At 37.2% G+C, this 15,840-nt stretch overlaps 1 protein-coding gene across 4 annotated transcripts in view; it reads right to left on the reverse strand.

Annotated features, from left to right (window-relative positions):
* The window catches only part of ppp1r13bb (protein phosphatase 1, regulatory subunit 13Bb), a 54,136-nt gene that overhangs the window by 3,995 nt on the left and 34,301 nt on the right, over positions 1-15,840 (reverse strand). For 2 of the 4 annotated variants that reach the window (XM_067417013.1, XM_067417011.1), the window contains 9 exons: positions 13,349-13,450; positions 10,907-11,081; positions 10,253-10,449; positions 9,704-9,868; positions 9,322-9,511; positions 5,619-5,768; positions 3,798-3,922; positions 3,217-3,697; positions 1,544-2,280 (listed from right to left, as the gene is read on the reverse strand). In XM_067417013.1, coding sequence (XP_067273114.1) covers positions 1,544-2,280; positions 3,217-3,697; positions 3,798-3,922; positions 5,619-5,768; positions 9,322-9,511; positions 9,704-9,868; positions 10,253-10,449; positions 10,907-11,081; positions 13,349-13,450 — 2,322 coding nt within the window. The remainder of the gene's footprint in view (positions 1-1,543; positions 2,281-3,216; positions 3,698-3,797; positions 3,923-5,618; positions 5,769-9,321; positions 9,512-9,703; positions 9,869-10,252; positions 10,450-10,906; positions 11,082-13,348; positions 13,451-15,840) is intronic. The other 2 variants (XM_067417012.1, XM_067417014.1) reach the window with 2 other exon arrangements.

The raw sequence follows: 15,840 nt of genomic DNA on the forward strand, positions 1-15,840 counted from the left end.
CCAATATCTGGGGTATCTATATTCACTGATATAGTAGTGATGTAAACATTAACAAGGTCAACACTACAAGACTTTCCAATACATACAGTACAGCAATTGAGAGTAGCTATCAGAGTGAGAAGAGAGGATGGAAACAGGAAATGTGCCTCTGCTCATGTCTTTAGGCACTAGGCACATGAGAACACGAGTAAAATTCATATGGCTGTGTTGCATGTGCATACTGTTGCACATACCATTGTTCAAAAGTTTGGGATAGACTTTTCTATCATTCTAATATGGGCTCACAAAATAGTTCAGATTTTTTAACAATGTTGAAAACTGTTGTGCTGCTTAAAGGGTTAGTTCACCCAAAAATGAAAATCGTGTCATTAATTACTCACCCTCATGGCGTTCTAAACCTGTTAGACCTTCGTTCATTTTCAGAACAAAAACGAAGATATTTTTGATCAAATCTGAAAGCAGAACCTGTGAGCCCTCCATAGACAGCAATTTAATTAACAATTTCAAGGTCCAGAAAGGTAGTAAAAAATCATTATAATAGTGACAGAAAATGTTATGAAGCAACAATACATTTTGTGAAAAAACAAACAAAAGTTCTGCGGCATAATGACTCATGCGCATGTGTTGTAATGCGCGTGAACAGCATCGGCCAATGGTAAGCCGGCGTTCTGGAAGTGCTGCACCGTTTACAATACGTCAACAGCGTAAGAGTCTAACACAGGCTAGAAGAAATTACTTAATAAAGATGCTATTTTTTTTGTTTTTGTGCACAAAGTTCTTTCGTCGCGTCATAACATTAAGGATGAACCACTGGAGTCACATGGACTATTTTAAAAATGTCTTTACCACTTTTCTGTGACTTGAAAGTGTTAATTAAATTACTGTCTATGGAAGGGTCAGAGAGCTCTCAGATTTCATCAAAAAGGTCTTAATTTGTGTTCCGAAGAAGGTATTACGGGGTTGGAACGATATGAGGGTGAATAATTAATGACAGAATTTAAATTTTTGGGTGAACTAACCCTTTAATATTTTGTTGGAAACTGTACTGTTTTTTCAGGATTCTTTGCGGAACAGAAAGTATAAAAGAACAGCATTTATTTAAAATAGAATTTTTTATAGAAATAGAAAAGAATGCTTTTGTTATATTATAAAGTTGTGATTAATTTAATGCACCCTTGCTGAAGAAAAAAAAAGAAAGATAAAAAATCTGACCCCAAACTGTTGATCAGCAGGGTATTATGTATTGTACATACAAATTTATAATTTAGATTGCATATTACAATACAAATCTAAAAATATATTATTGTATAATATTAGGTAATATAAGTTTTTAGATTATATTGTAATATCCTAAAAATATAATCTAAATAATATTTATACGCAATAATTGATTTTAATTATTTGTATTGTTATTATTAAGAATATATAATTATTATAAAGGTTCAAAGATTTCAAGTTTGCAGCACTAAAAAAAATGAAACCTGAAGGGACTTAAGAGTTAAAAAGGATTGAGTATGGGTGTGTAGATCAACATTAGACCAACCGTGGGCTGGGATGAGGGTGAAGTGTCTGCTTCTTCAGGGGTGCTGGCCTCAGCTACAGGACTCGGCAAAATCGCTAAAGGTTCCGCAGGATTATTGTTACTGTCTTCTGATGGTTCTGGTGCTGGAAGGGTCAGCTTTTCATCTGCTTGCTCTAGGGGCTCATTATCATTGGTTTCACTTTGCAGGACAACGTCCTCAACAACAGCACCCTCAGAGGGCGTGGTAGGTGTTTCTGAGGGTGGATTCCCATTGTCTGCATCAAAGAGCACTTCACCTGTGGTAATGGAGGGCTGGTAGAAAGGAGGCACTCCCCCACCTCCACTTCCACCTCCAATTCCTCCCTCCATTCCTCCAGCCAAGGTGTTGAACCGCTGATAGAGTAGTTTCTGGATGTTGGGCCCATTGGGTCCCTCTGGCTCTGTAATCGAGCTGCGCTTCTTAAGAGGCCGTGGAGCATTGGCCAGTTTCTTGCGCAAGACCTCCAGTTCAGCATCGCTCTGGTAGCGCATTGGGGAGTGCACCATGGGTGTGAGTTTAGTGGGGCTGAGAGGTCGTGGGATGTGGTCCACACTGGGTGGGGGCGGCTCAGGAACACCTATGATTTGTCCATCGAGGTCCAGCTCAACATCGAACATATCTCCTCCAGGACCCTGCAGGGCAGGAAAGGCTCCAGAGCCCCCGAAAGGTAAGGGGGAAGGGGGGGTAGAGCTAGGAGGTAGGACTGGCTTACCATATACTGCAGAAAAAAGAAGAAAATATAGTGTATTCAATTATACTGTACTCAGGGAAAAAACACAAGCACATCATCAAGAAATAAACATCATACACGGAAGATACTTCATTCTTGCATCTGTCTGCAGTTTTATTTTATTATTTTTCTATGTAAAATGCAATCTTTGACACCTGTGATGTCTCTAGCCGTTTTTTCCATCTTTAAGTGGTGCAATTTTGAAAACACTGTTTAAAGTTAAAAAGAGACCTGCACTGTTCCATTCTGCTGCACCGCATCAAGCCGTTTTTAAAACACTAAGTGTGTGAACATGGATTGTGTAGAAATACAGATTTTTTTATTTTCAGATTAATTATAATGATTAATTAAATCCCAAAGCTTATTGATTTATAGAAACACATTTTCTACAGGGATATTCAGACACTTTCTATTTACTATCCAATTTCATGGGGGTTTATTAGTCAAGTGCTAATGAAATTTCGTTATAATTTTAGACATTGACATTACAACAGGTTTAAACAAAATGCATTTTAAAGTTGACCAGTTAATATCTGCAGAGCGGTTTTTGGTTGTACTATTTTATCAGTTGAACTGCAGTTATAAAAAAACTATATTTGGTTAATATAAAAATGATATGTTTTCAATTATATAAATACAGAATTATATATTTTTAATTCATTTTTAATTTATATTATTATAAAATTAACTATAATATTTTATTTTTTAAATATGTTCTATTAATCGTATTAATATATATTTTTTTAGTAATTTATCAAGTTAGAAGTCTCCCTGCACAATTGTACAGTATTAGCTTGTGTGTAAATACCTGATATGAGAAGATTGGCTTAAAGTATAAGCAGTAGTATAAGTAGAAGTATGCTACTGCTAGAATAAGTAGTAAACTGTTGAACTTTTAACATTAAACTAGTTACTGACATATACCTGCTTTGACTGCAGGCTTGACGTTCAGAGGGTAGTTCTTTGGGGCTGCTTGTTGTAGGTACATGTGGTAGATGGAGCTTGAGTTCATGGTGGCTGGACCTTTTCTGGGTGACTGCGGTCTGGAGCCCTTATCTGGGATGAATGGCCTTACCGCAACAGCTAGAGGAGGGTCTGGTCTCTCCCCAGGGGGGAAAAAGGGTGGACTGGGCTGGAAGGTGGGGCTGGGGGGCACAGAAATGCGCTGCTGGATCTGCTGAGATGACGAGCCGGTGGGTGTAGGGGGGACACGGGGCCAGGCCGGCAGTGGCGGTGGGTTGTTAGGTAGGCTGGGCACTGGGCGGAGAGGAACGTCCTTGCGCCGATCCAAGGAGCTGGTGGAACCCGAGTTGGCAGATGAGAGGGGGTGGTTGCTGGTATGGGCTCCATATGGGGGAGGCTGGGGCTTGTTGAGAGGAGGAACGGAGCCTATTTTACTGGAATCCTGAATTAAAAAAAAAAAAAAAAGTGTAAAAGGAAGACACTATGATGATAAAATAATAAGAGTTTTTTTTTTTGTGTATGCTGGTGTTAGTTAGACACACCTTATCTGCAGGAGTGCCCGCAGGTGATGCCGTTTTGCTTGTCGTGTCCATTCCAGATTCCTTCCAGTCAAGTGGCTTGACTGATGCATTGCTCTTGTTGAGGGTGGGCCAACCGGCATCATTAGCTAGAAAGAGAAAGGAAGGGACCATTAGAAAAAGATTAGAAATGACAGAACCCCTCACAAGCATTCATGATTAGAGGAGTATGACGAACTGCACTGCTAATATATTAGACACAACTTCTAAAGATGTCTAGGTATGTTTTTGAGTTAGGAGACATGAAGTGTTACAATCTTGTGGAATGTGGAAATTAAGTTTACAAGAATAGTTCGGATGACCCTAAATTGTAAAATAATGCTATTCTGCAAAGCCTTCATGAATAATGTTGACTGCAAGATATCTTGACAATCTTGAACGAGCTTGATATGTGGCGTGTACATTTTGTGTGAAATCAACAAGTTAGCTGAATGTTAGAGAATGATGAAATGGAACCAGTAATTTAGTGAGTTTTAGTGTACTGAGGAAGGAGTAGAAAGCCCAGTGAACCTAATCAGGGTAGTTTCTCATGCCAGCACATACATTCACTCTCACTCATGAGACCTCACACAATCTACCCCAACTACATTCCTGCACACACAATCATATACACACACATACTCCCAAAAGGCAGGATCAGCAGCTTTTGACGTGTATTGAATTAGAGTAAAGAGAAGAGTGAAGTTAATTGACCAGGCAGAGGGATGAAGTGTATCATTAAGGTACTACTGCCCATGGAAAAACTATAATTTTGTCTTCTCTCTTAAGCCACATTCTGTTTGGAAAATTGCCCCTCTGCGAAGTGGATATTATTTACTTTAGCAGAATTTCCCCTACTGCCTAGAAGAAAGTTAAATAAACTCTGTGAGAGACTCAGCAATTCAGTTTGCTAAGATACAGAGGAGTCCAGAAGTCTGAGAGCACTAGAAAAATGCTATTATTTTGACAATAATATATATATTTAAATGTATATCTATTACAATTTACACTAAAGTTTAAAACTTTGGTGTCAGTAAATTTTTTTAAAAGAAATTAATATTCATTCAGTAAATGCATATTTTTAAAAACGGGACAAAGACATTCATGTCATAATATATATATTTAAAAAAATGCATTTCTATTGAGCTTCCTATTCATTTTTGAATCCTTAAAAACTTTCAGGAAATGTTTCTGCTTCAGGAAAAGGTTTTCTGATGGATCATGTGACTGAAAACTGGAGTAATGATGCTGAAAATGCAGCTTTGCATCACAGGAATAAAATACATATATATTCAAATAGAAAACGGTTATTTTAAATTGTAATAATATTTCACAATATATTTTTAATCAAATAAATGCAGCCTTGGTGAGCAAAAAATTCTAACCAACAAAACTAATGTATATTATCAGCAATAGAGTAAGACGTTAAAATTGAAAATGAACATGAATTTCAGAATGTATTTGGTTATTCTCTTTTGCTTTGATGACAGCAGCACGTCTGACTCAAGTTGGACACAAACTTGATGATCAAGTTCTCCAGAAAGATTTGAGGTGATCAAAGGACCATCTTGAGCTTCAATGGAAGCAAGAAATTCTAGCCCTACAAGGGAGTCACATGATCAATGACACTAATTTACTTATTCATTCTGTATTTGACTCAGACATTCTGTGTTGAGACTCATGAGCAATATGGGTTATTGTAACAAAGTCACAGAGACTAGGCCGACTGCATTGATCCTGCTCACAACACTGAATAAGGTTCATAGGCCATTCGTCCTGCCTTCCATCAGACACCTTCCCACTCACGAGAAGCGCCGTCCAACCCTGCCGTAGAGCAGGAGACTGGGGGTGGAGCCCCAGGGCCTGGGCGGGGCTCTGGAAGGGACGGAGCAATCGGGTCCACTATGATGTCTAAATCAGAGACCTTCCAGGGGCCAGGAGGTTTTCTCACTCCATCTAATCCCCCCCCCCACAAATTCCACAACATCAAAGTACAGGGACAGCAAAGAGAAAAAAGACAGACACACACACATACACATATTCACAGCACAGAGCAGAAACGACACAAGAGGTTAGAAGTAAAGAAAATGATAAATCAACTTCATAATAAAACAGTAATCGAAGAGAGTGAACCCACAGCAGAAAGCGATGGGATACATGCTGTGATCTTTTAGAAGGCTCAAAGCACTATTTACATTTATGCATTTGGCTTTCATTCTAAACATTGCATTCAAGGTATACTCTAGCTCTTTGGTTGCCCCAGGTGACCCCCCCCCCCAATTCAGCACACGTCTGTTTACCTACTCCTAACCGAGAAACACTTATTAAATATGTTAGATGGTTTATTTCCATTTTTTAAATATTTTATACATTTTTATTGAAAATAAATGCTTTTCCGATCTGATATGTGATGGGGAAAAGGGAGTAGAGCGAGTGTGGCAAAAGGCTAATTCGAACCTATGATCGGTTTGCATCAAATCTTGATAGGATGCTTCTTACCCCTACACTATAGCCACGATAAAGAAAGAGGTGATTTCTGTAATTTTGTCTGTCCCAATTTATCGTGTAGTAAATGCACATATTCTGTTTAATGTAAATAATATGGCATCTAAAAAAAAACAGAGAGAGAGGATCACCTTTTTATTATCTTCCAACACCCATGTAGAGAGCATATGTACTTTTCATAACTAGCATGCATATGATACGTTATCCACATTTATAACGTACTGGACTTTGATATTTAAATTACATCGATGTAGGTTATTGTAGATTATTGTCAGTGAAGTTATGTTTGTAATACGTAGTTATATGTCGAAAACTAGCAAGTGACAGCTTTGTGACAGAAATGAAACGTCCAATACGTTCAATATTAGTTGATATTATTAATATAATAATATTGATAAAAGTACATTTATTTTGATTGCTAACTTATTGGCTGAGATAAGAAGACTAACCTCTATACTGGGCTTTCTTCTGGTCTTCTTCCTTTCTCTTTTTCTGTCCCTATGCATCCGCAGTTATTAGACGCCTCATTTTTGATTAACGAGCAAGGGATGAGCACTTGCCGACCTAACGCCTGAACTAGACATGTGCCGATTTTCGATAATGCGATTTATCACGATAATGAATATGCACGATATTGTTATCGTGGGCACTTTAAAATATCGTAAATAATAATTTATTAACAATTAATAATTTTTTATAATGCACTCAAGAATACTTTGCCCATCAACCGTATAAATGCTCAACACCGCTGTATTCTGCGTCAAAGGGACACACGCTCAGGTGTAAATGAGAAGCACATGAACGAGTGAAGGAGTTAGCAGAGGGCGCTGATGAACGGCAGAATGCAGCAATTACCCCGGAAACCCGCAAACAAAAGAAACGGCTGTAGATTTTAAAACAGCCATTCGTTTTTGTAATCTCAATGTTGTTCATCTTAAAGACTTAATAGGCTATTTATTTTCAAATTTAAACATTTTTGTTTTAATCTGGACTACAACATGCCCTAATGTTTAGAATTTTTTTGATTATATGTTATTGTTCAGTAAAACTTTGAGACATACGACTTCATTAGTTAACATGTTAATTCATTATTACCAAACTGACAATGAAAAATGCTTAAATAAGAATTTATTATTCTAAGTAATGTTCATTTCTTAGTTACTGTTTAAGTCAAATCAAAATAACTTTTTTAATGGACCTAAGATAAATGATCAGTATTTCTTAACTAACATTACCAAAAACATACTTTCTTTACCAAATGTAGCTATTGCTCAATCTTAGTTAATGCATTAAATAATGAGACCTTTTTGTAATTTGTTACCTGTTGTGTTTTATAGCCTAATTCTTTTGCACTTTAATCTGTTTGAAAATTGTACTTTTACAGCTCTGAAAAAAATCAAGAGACAACTTAACATTGATTTCTCATTAAATTCTCAATGTTAAGTGCTCTTAATTTTTTTTTCCAGAGCTGTATATATTTTTGGTGCATTATTGTACTTAAACATTCAGTTATTTTTGTTATTACAAAAATAGTTCTTAAAGCTGTTATGCTATGGCAACACTTTTTTTTTGCAACTTATTTCAATATCGGGATAACATCGTATATCGTGATAAAACTTCAGCAATTAATCGCAACATGAAAAATTGATATCGGCACATGCCTAGCCTGAACTAATAATCAATAATCCCGTGGCTGAGGGGGCGCCCTATGATGATCATGTTTAATAAGCATCATGTTGTATTTCGAATGTTCTGATTCTATGCTTAAAGTAATGGGCGGCAGAGCGGGCGCTCGCTCTAATACAATTGTCGCCCTAGGCAACCGCCTGGCTCGCCTATAGCAAACGCAGGCCCTGAGCCCATAGTATTTTTTGTTATTATTATTGTTGTGTGCATGATATAACATTTCGTCATTAGCATAGTATGTGCATGCTGATTTTCCTAAAAACACATTTTGCATTAATTAGATGGTCCACAAGGTGGCAATACTAGCCCAGGCCAGCATTTCACATTCAGATAAACAAAGAGACAGGACAAAAAAAACGTGTCGAGTGTCGTTCGCACAAGCATTGAAATAGAGTATACTTTGAAATCAAGGTATCAAGCAGATACAATTCTGAGTAAGAATGAGTTGCTGGATTTGCCAAAGTTAGAAAGAGTCATCAAATATTTCACAAAGTGTTTTGCTTGAGACACTTATTAGAAAGTGAAGTAGACATTCATGAGCAAAACTAGTTTTCCGGGCTGTGTCTGTAAAATAATTGGATCTGACTGTTACGTATGTCTGTTTAATTTATTTCATTGAGAGATGGAATCCCCCAATGAGAGATGAGTGACGTTATCGGGGATTATAGAAGTATAGGCCTCAACAGCATCAACGGCATGCTCGCTTTCTCTTTGTTCCTCATGATATGATTACTGGCTGTACACTATCTGTGTACTGTTATTTATTTTATTCGCTAATATATATTTTTGTTAACATCATTTGTGAATTATTTTGTATAGATTTATCATCTTAAGTGGCATCAAGCCAATCCATAATTATTTTTTATAAAAACAACCAATATATCAGTTGGTTATGGGCCATAACACTGATAAATAAGCAGAGAGTTTTCTGTACAACAGTCCCAAAGACATTATTTAAATAAACATCATTGCTTGCTGGTTTATAATCAGAATTGACAAAACTTAAACGTGTAGTGAGAACAAAATGAAATGTGTCCGCTTTAAAAGGCTAAGTGAGCACTATTCGGCGGGAATAAAAATCTGGATCTGCAAGACTAAATGTAGCCCTAAATACAGACTACCATTGATCAAAAGTGATCAAAGCAGCTTAATGTTCAATCCAATGTGGATACATTTTATGTATTACAAAATTATAAAGCTGATTCACAATGTAGGATAAAGATAAACAGACATAAAGGGTACCATTTATTTGGCACCATTTAATTCCAAATAAATGTGTGCAGTTATCATGCAGAGAAGTCAGCGTTTAAGGACTGACCTGATTTGGAGCGGGCATGGTTGGCTGGGCTGTTGACACCCAGTGACTGAGGTTTGAGGGGTTCAGGAGGCACTACATAACCCTCCTGCCTGCCTGGCACTGGGACCTGGATGTAGGGTCCCACGGCAGCCACACGGCCAGTGTTTCCATGAGCAGGCTGTGGAGAGGGAGGACCATTTACTCTATTCAGCTGCAGGAAGGGGAAAAAGGAAAAAAGTGGGCAAAAAAGGAAACAAAAAAGGGTAATGAGCCTAGTTGAAATTCAACAACATTTCTCTAGCAACCAGATTTATTCTCTAGATGTCTGAATGGGTTCTAAACAAGCCTCCTAAACAAATTAAACTAAGAAACATGAGTGAGTGATACACCCTCGTGGCCTTACAGGAAGGTTTTCTTTTTGACGTGCCTCAGCTTTTCTCTTGTACAGTCGATCTCTGAGCTCACTGATACGCTTGTCCATCAGAGTCACCTCCATGTTTCTCTTATTCAACAGCTCTTTCTGCTGCTGAAGTTTACTGTTCTGCTCCTGATTCAGCTTATTACGGATCTAATGGGGTGGGGAAAAAATGCCAAAAAAAGATCAATAATCACTGACAGAAAAAACAAGCACACACACTAGTAACACAGATATACAAAGATTAATAATCAAGATCTACGTTTGGGGCTGATTTTATGTTTCTATAACAACAAATGTCTAATTGATCATTCAAAATGTTCTATTTTTTGTTTTTCTCTTTTTACTCTCATGGCCATTGACGGAATATTCAGGCTTTCCAAGTAAGCAGATGCATATGTAAAATAACCAGTGTTCTAGGGGTATTTTAATGCAAAAATCTTACATATTGTACCTTTATTTATTTTTTTAAAGATGGAAAAAAAATCTGCACAATAAAATGTCTTAAATGTAATAATGGCTAAACTGTGCCTATACCTGCAGCTCCTGGTAGAGTTTGCGGAGCTCCAGGGCAGCGTTGCCGGTGACCTGACCCCCGAGGGTCTGCAGGCCGTTCAGTTTGCCTCTCCTCAGTTCCTCTAGCTGCTGGCTGAGCTGATCCACCCTCGAGACGGCAGCCTGCAGCTCCGCCTGCTTCTCCTGGAACAGCCCGCTGATGTGCTCGATCTCTGCGGCTAACAGATCACATCAGGGTTATACACACACAAACTTGAGTGCAAACCCACAAGATATACATAAGCCGACATACTTTCTCCATTACTATAGGATTATTATTTAATGTCAATGAAAATACAAATGCATGGCTGCACATGTTTTACAAGAGCTCATTAAAAATGCAACACTAGCAGGTTGAACAGATATATTCTATACAGCAAAACTGACTTTTATAGCTTTCATAACTTAATCATAACATAGCCTAAATGCCTGTTGAAAAAAAACTAATCCTGACCCAACAGCATGTGTATTTATGTGTGGAGTTGGAAGCTCAGTGGCCTCTCACACAACTTCTTACAAGAAGCAAGTCGGCTTAACACAGCCACGCAAAAGGTCAAAACCACATCATAATCAGCAGTGACCAGTAACGTATCTACTCTGATGAATGCCAAAGTCAGTGATCAAGCAAGTACATACACAGGTTGCCATTGATGACTTTGCTGTAGTCCACTTGGCCCCTCATGGCACGGATCTTCTTGAGTTTGGCTTCCTGACTCTCCACCCTCTCCTTCAGCCTCTGTAGTTTTTCGGTCTCGGAAACAGCCTGCTGCTGCCGTCGCTCCTGCTGCTTAAGATAGCGCAACCGCTGCTCCTGCAGACACGATACATACATGAGCATGCAAAAAAAAAAAAGTATTTACTGAACCACTTAAAAACTATCATAGGCCTTTAACTGACCATACAACAGCTCAAATAGCAAAATCAAATCATTGCGATAATACACTTTACAGTCAAATTTTATTACGGTAAAAGGGTGTTTTGGTATATGTAATTTGTATACTAGGTATCCAAAGATGCTAGTGAATCAGAGAAGCATTGAATCAGACTATGGAAGACTACACAATTACACTTGCAAATGTTGAATGATCGTCATAAAGGAAAACCTCTCTATGTTTGCACAAACTAAAGGAAAAGTAATGTTTAAGCCCGGGGCATCTGCAGTGCCCTAACAAGAGTAAAGCGCATCACCATGCGATCTTGTCATTACATCACAATTCATCACTTAAACAAGACAGACAACCCAGTGATTTACTGTCAGTGTCAAGCATGGAGAAATTTGTTATTAAGAGCAACAGTAGTACCTGTGGGAAAAGATGCTGCTTACAAACCTGACGTATTGAGTAACTAAGAGAAAATAAAAGCAATTAGGCTTTTTTTTGTGTGTCAGTTTTCTCTATCTGCAGGGAACACAAACAGATGCAGTGAAATGGAAACAGTGTCTCTGAGTGAGTGAGAAAACTAAAAATAGCACATAGTGGACATTCAATGACTGGAGGCTCATAGTCATCACAGCACATCGACTCACAGCAATAATAAGCCAAACAGCACTGATATCAGTGTTTCCGTCGGGTCTGATCCTGGAACAGTCTGTAAGTGTGACCAGTTCTGGATTCCACACAACACTCTTTGTTGAATGTAGAAACAAAGCTATTTGGCGCTAGTGTGGATGAGAAATGCCTGACATACAGAAAATGTCAGGGTTGTTTGCTACATAATTGGCATTTTCTGTCTCATCCAGTTTCCCGCCTCAGCCTGCGGTTCCCATGACTAACACCCCTATAATGGTCAGAAAAGCCCACTGTAATGACCTATAAATGGCACTGAGGAAAACAAATATGAGGTCAGTAACTTAAAATATCTAATAACAACATTGCACGACGATAATAAAGAGCTTAAGCTGCTTCATAAACAAAGTTAGAGGTTTACCCAACAAGCAGCTGTGTTTTGAATAATTACAGGGATACTTATAGCATTAATTAGCAAATTTTTAAACGTCTTACAGTTATTTGCATAGAATGGCAAACATGGCAGTTTACTTGAAACTTTAAAGTTTTTTTTCTTTTCTCCAACATAAAGATGATTGTTTATTGACAGTGGGCAAATATCTTTCACATGCATATGAGAAGCCTATACAAAGATTGCGAGAAAAAAAAAGTGTTTTTGCCAAGTGCAAATTTAAGTAAACACCCAGAAATGACAGTGTGAATTAAATCACCACTAAATGACACAATCAGTTGTCAACATCTCTTCCCATTTCTTAAGGTTACTAATTGTTTTTATACCATCTACAGTTACCTTTTCAAAATGAATAAGGCAAACTTCAGTGGATTAAATTCATTATAAAAAATTTGGCTTAAACTTTTTGATTATTGACTTAAGGAATCAATTTAAACAGCAAAAAAGACCTCTAATTCTATCTGAAAAATAAAGCCAACACATGCGATTAAACAAGGTACTCAAGCACCTTTCCCAAAGATAAGAGGTTACTATTCAGCTGCTAGCTATTCAGATATCATAAAACAACTAGCTTGCTGGGTTCTAGGGCAAATGTAAAAGGATAAAAAACAAAAAACCTACATTGCATCTACAATTAGAGTCAAATAAGTTAACCAATTTGTTAGTTACACCATGCAAAAAATACAATTCACAATACAGTGGGGTCCAAAATCTGAGACATTTCTATAGCTTAATTTCATAACCTTTTCTAATAATATTATAATAATAAAGTTACACATGCTGACATTTTTAGAAACTACAGACATTTAAATACTGGGTAATTCTACATTCCACCTGAAAAATAAAGCCAAAGCATCTGATTATATATCATGCAGTGCCACCACAACAGTGAATATAAATGGCCACTCTGCTTAAGCTCTAAAGAAAGTGATGCTCAATCCACAATATAAATAAAATCAAAATAGAAACCATGCCATTTTAATGACAGTGAATTTAATTATGCCAATGTTTGATTTAATTGCAAAAGCTGACAGAAGGGAATATTTGCGCGTAGTCCCCACACAGATGAAAACAAAGATCTATAAAAAGATGCCCATTAAAGGACACATCTGAGCGCGTTACCTTAGCGACAAGCATCTGTTGCTGGGCCTCAATTTGCTGCTGCTGACGAGTGGCCATCTCCTGCAGCTCTGAGAGAGTGAGCTCCACGCGAGGGTTTCCCACCTACACACGGAGAGAGAGAGAGAGGGAGAGGGAGAGAGAGAGTGAGTGTGATGGAGGTAAAGAAAAAAGGAGGGGCAATCAGGCCAAAAAAGATATATGCACAAAAACAAGGCTACAAATATGGCTGGTTTAATTCTACAGGCAAAAACGACAAAGAAGACTGTGAGAAACAGACACAACCAGGGCTCACTGTAGTGAGAGTGGGGTGTGAAATGACCTGTGGCCAAGTAAACACTATGAGCTTAATTATAGCAGAAGCGCTATGTTAGCGTAGGCCTGCTAAGCTCATTGGGAAGAGGAATGGCAACGCTTTTAGCCGAAAGGTTCTAAAACAGGCCAGTCACAGGGATGCATCCCAGAATCCCACTCTCTGTCACTCTGCATTCTGGAAGATAAGAGCAATTGTCCATCAACGCGACTGTCACCAAAGTGTCGCCATGGCAGCAGAGCAGAACCGCTGTGTAGCAAAGATTAAAGGCACCAAAATATACAGACGGCAATTGCCATGATAGACTGCTATTTAGAGCAATCAAGAAAAACTGAGTTTGATAAGGCGCGGTAAATTATGTGAACATGAAGTAGTGTAGGATGACTTACATAAATCTGATGCAGACCACTCAAAATTTCAAATCTTCCATTGTCTGTGTCAATGCGTCTATTTCCAACAGAAAGTCAACAGTCTGTTTGTCTCTGGGCTGTTCTAAGCAAAAGCCATATGAGTGCACTCAGTGTTTAAGGTTGAAGCTGGGCCAGTCATTAATGTTATGTAAGGACTAGGCACGATCAGGCATCAGTTGGAGTCAAATTAGTTCATCAACTACTACATTATGCCAAAAATACAATCCATAAAATGGTACAAAAGTCTGAGACCACTAGCGAAAATGTTTGTCAACCTTTTATAAATTATTTTAATAATAGTTATACATTTGCTGGCATTTGATTAGCAACCAAGAAACTTAAATCTAAGTATCTTACACATAACTTTATTCATTTTTTTTTTTTGGACCCCACTATACACTACAGTATATTTTTTTAATGCTTTTGAAAGATGTTTCTTATGCTCACACAGGCTGCATTATTTAAATCAAAAATACAATAATAAAACCACAATATTGTAAAATATAATTAGAATTTAAAACAGCTTTTCTAACTGAATACATTTTAAAATGTTATTTATTCTTGTGATGTCAAATCTGATTTTGTTAGCATCATTACTCTAGTTTTCAGTGTCATATGATCCTTCAGAAATAATTTTAATATGATGATTTACTTCAAGAAATTTGTTATTATTTATCAATGTTATGAGTTGTGGTGCTTAATACTTTGGTGGAATTATTTCCATAATTTATTTCCACTAAAAATCTTTGATAAATAGAAAGTTCAAAAGAAAGTTAATTTATTTGAAACAGAAATCTTCTGTAAATATAATATGTCTTTACTGTAACTTTTGATTAAATTAAATGCGTCTTTGCTAAAACAAACAAACAAAAAAAATGTCCCAAACTTTTGAAAGTAGTGCATATTGATACAATTTTGAAACGTACAATGATCTGGAACTGTATGAGAAGTGTGTTCTAACATGTGCCAGCTAGTCATTGCCCTTCACCACTTCGTCCCCCTGCAAAACACTTACTGGAACAAAAAGTCTCAGTTTGCTACAGGAAGACTATGCTTTCAATAATAACCTCCTCTAACTGAAAAAATTTGCTACCCAACAAAACTTTAAACACTCTGGTATTGAATAATGTTCCATGGTGCATCAATGTGGCAATCTATCAGCATTAATGCTAACATTAACCCGCATGAGCGCACAAATATGCACAGCATAAAAAAGAAACTGGTGATGCTTGTTGTGTGGTTTTGCCAGGTCACCTATAGCCCATGGCTACGTCTATTCTTAGCCAAGTTAATACCATGATCTATATACATAATTCATGGGTAGTATTTTTTCCACTATCACAATTTCTTGTTTTTGTTGATCTCTCTGCTTTAAATCACTATGTGTGAAAATCGCCTGCTAAATCACCCCTGTTGTTACAGCAATATATGATTATAAAATGGATTAAGCAGTGGTTTTAGCTCTAAGAGGTTAAAAAAAGCCAGGAAAATTACTGTGTAAATACAGTAGCATTTGACACAATACAAAACGTCTTCTAAGAACATAAACTGTAAAGCTCACCTACCTTTGTACACAGAACCATGTTACCACACAATAGACATAACACCACATACAAACCAATATTTCACAACATAATGATAACAACAAAATACGATAAATAAGAACAAACATCAAATGTAAGTAGATATATGTAAGTTGACTGCCCTTGATTATATTAAAATAGAAGACCATTATTTTAAACTGTAAAAATACTTCACAATATTATACATTT

This window comes from Pseudorasbora parva, chromosome 15 (assembly GCF_024679245.1).
Source record: "Pseudorasbora parva isolate DD20220531a chromosome 15, ASM2467924v1, whole genome shotgun sequence".
In the NCBI taxonomy this organism is placed as follows: domain Eukaryota; kingdom Metazoa; phylum Chordata; class Actinopteri; order Cypriniformes; family Gobionidae; genus Pseudorasbora; species Pseudorasbora parva.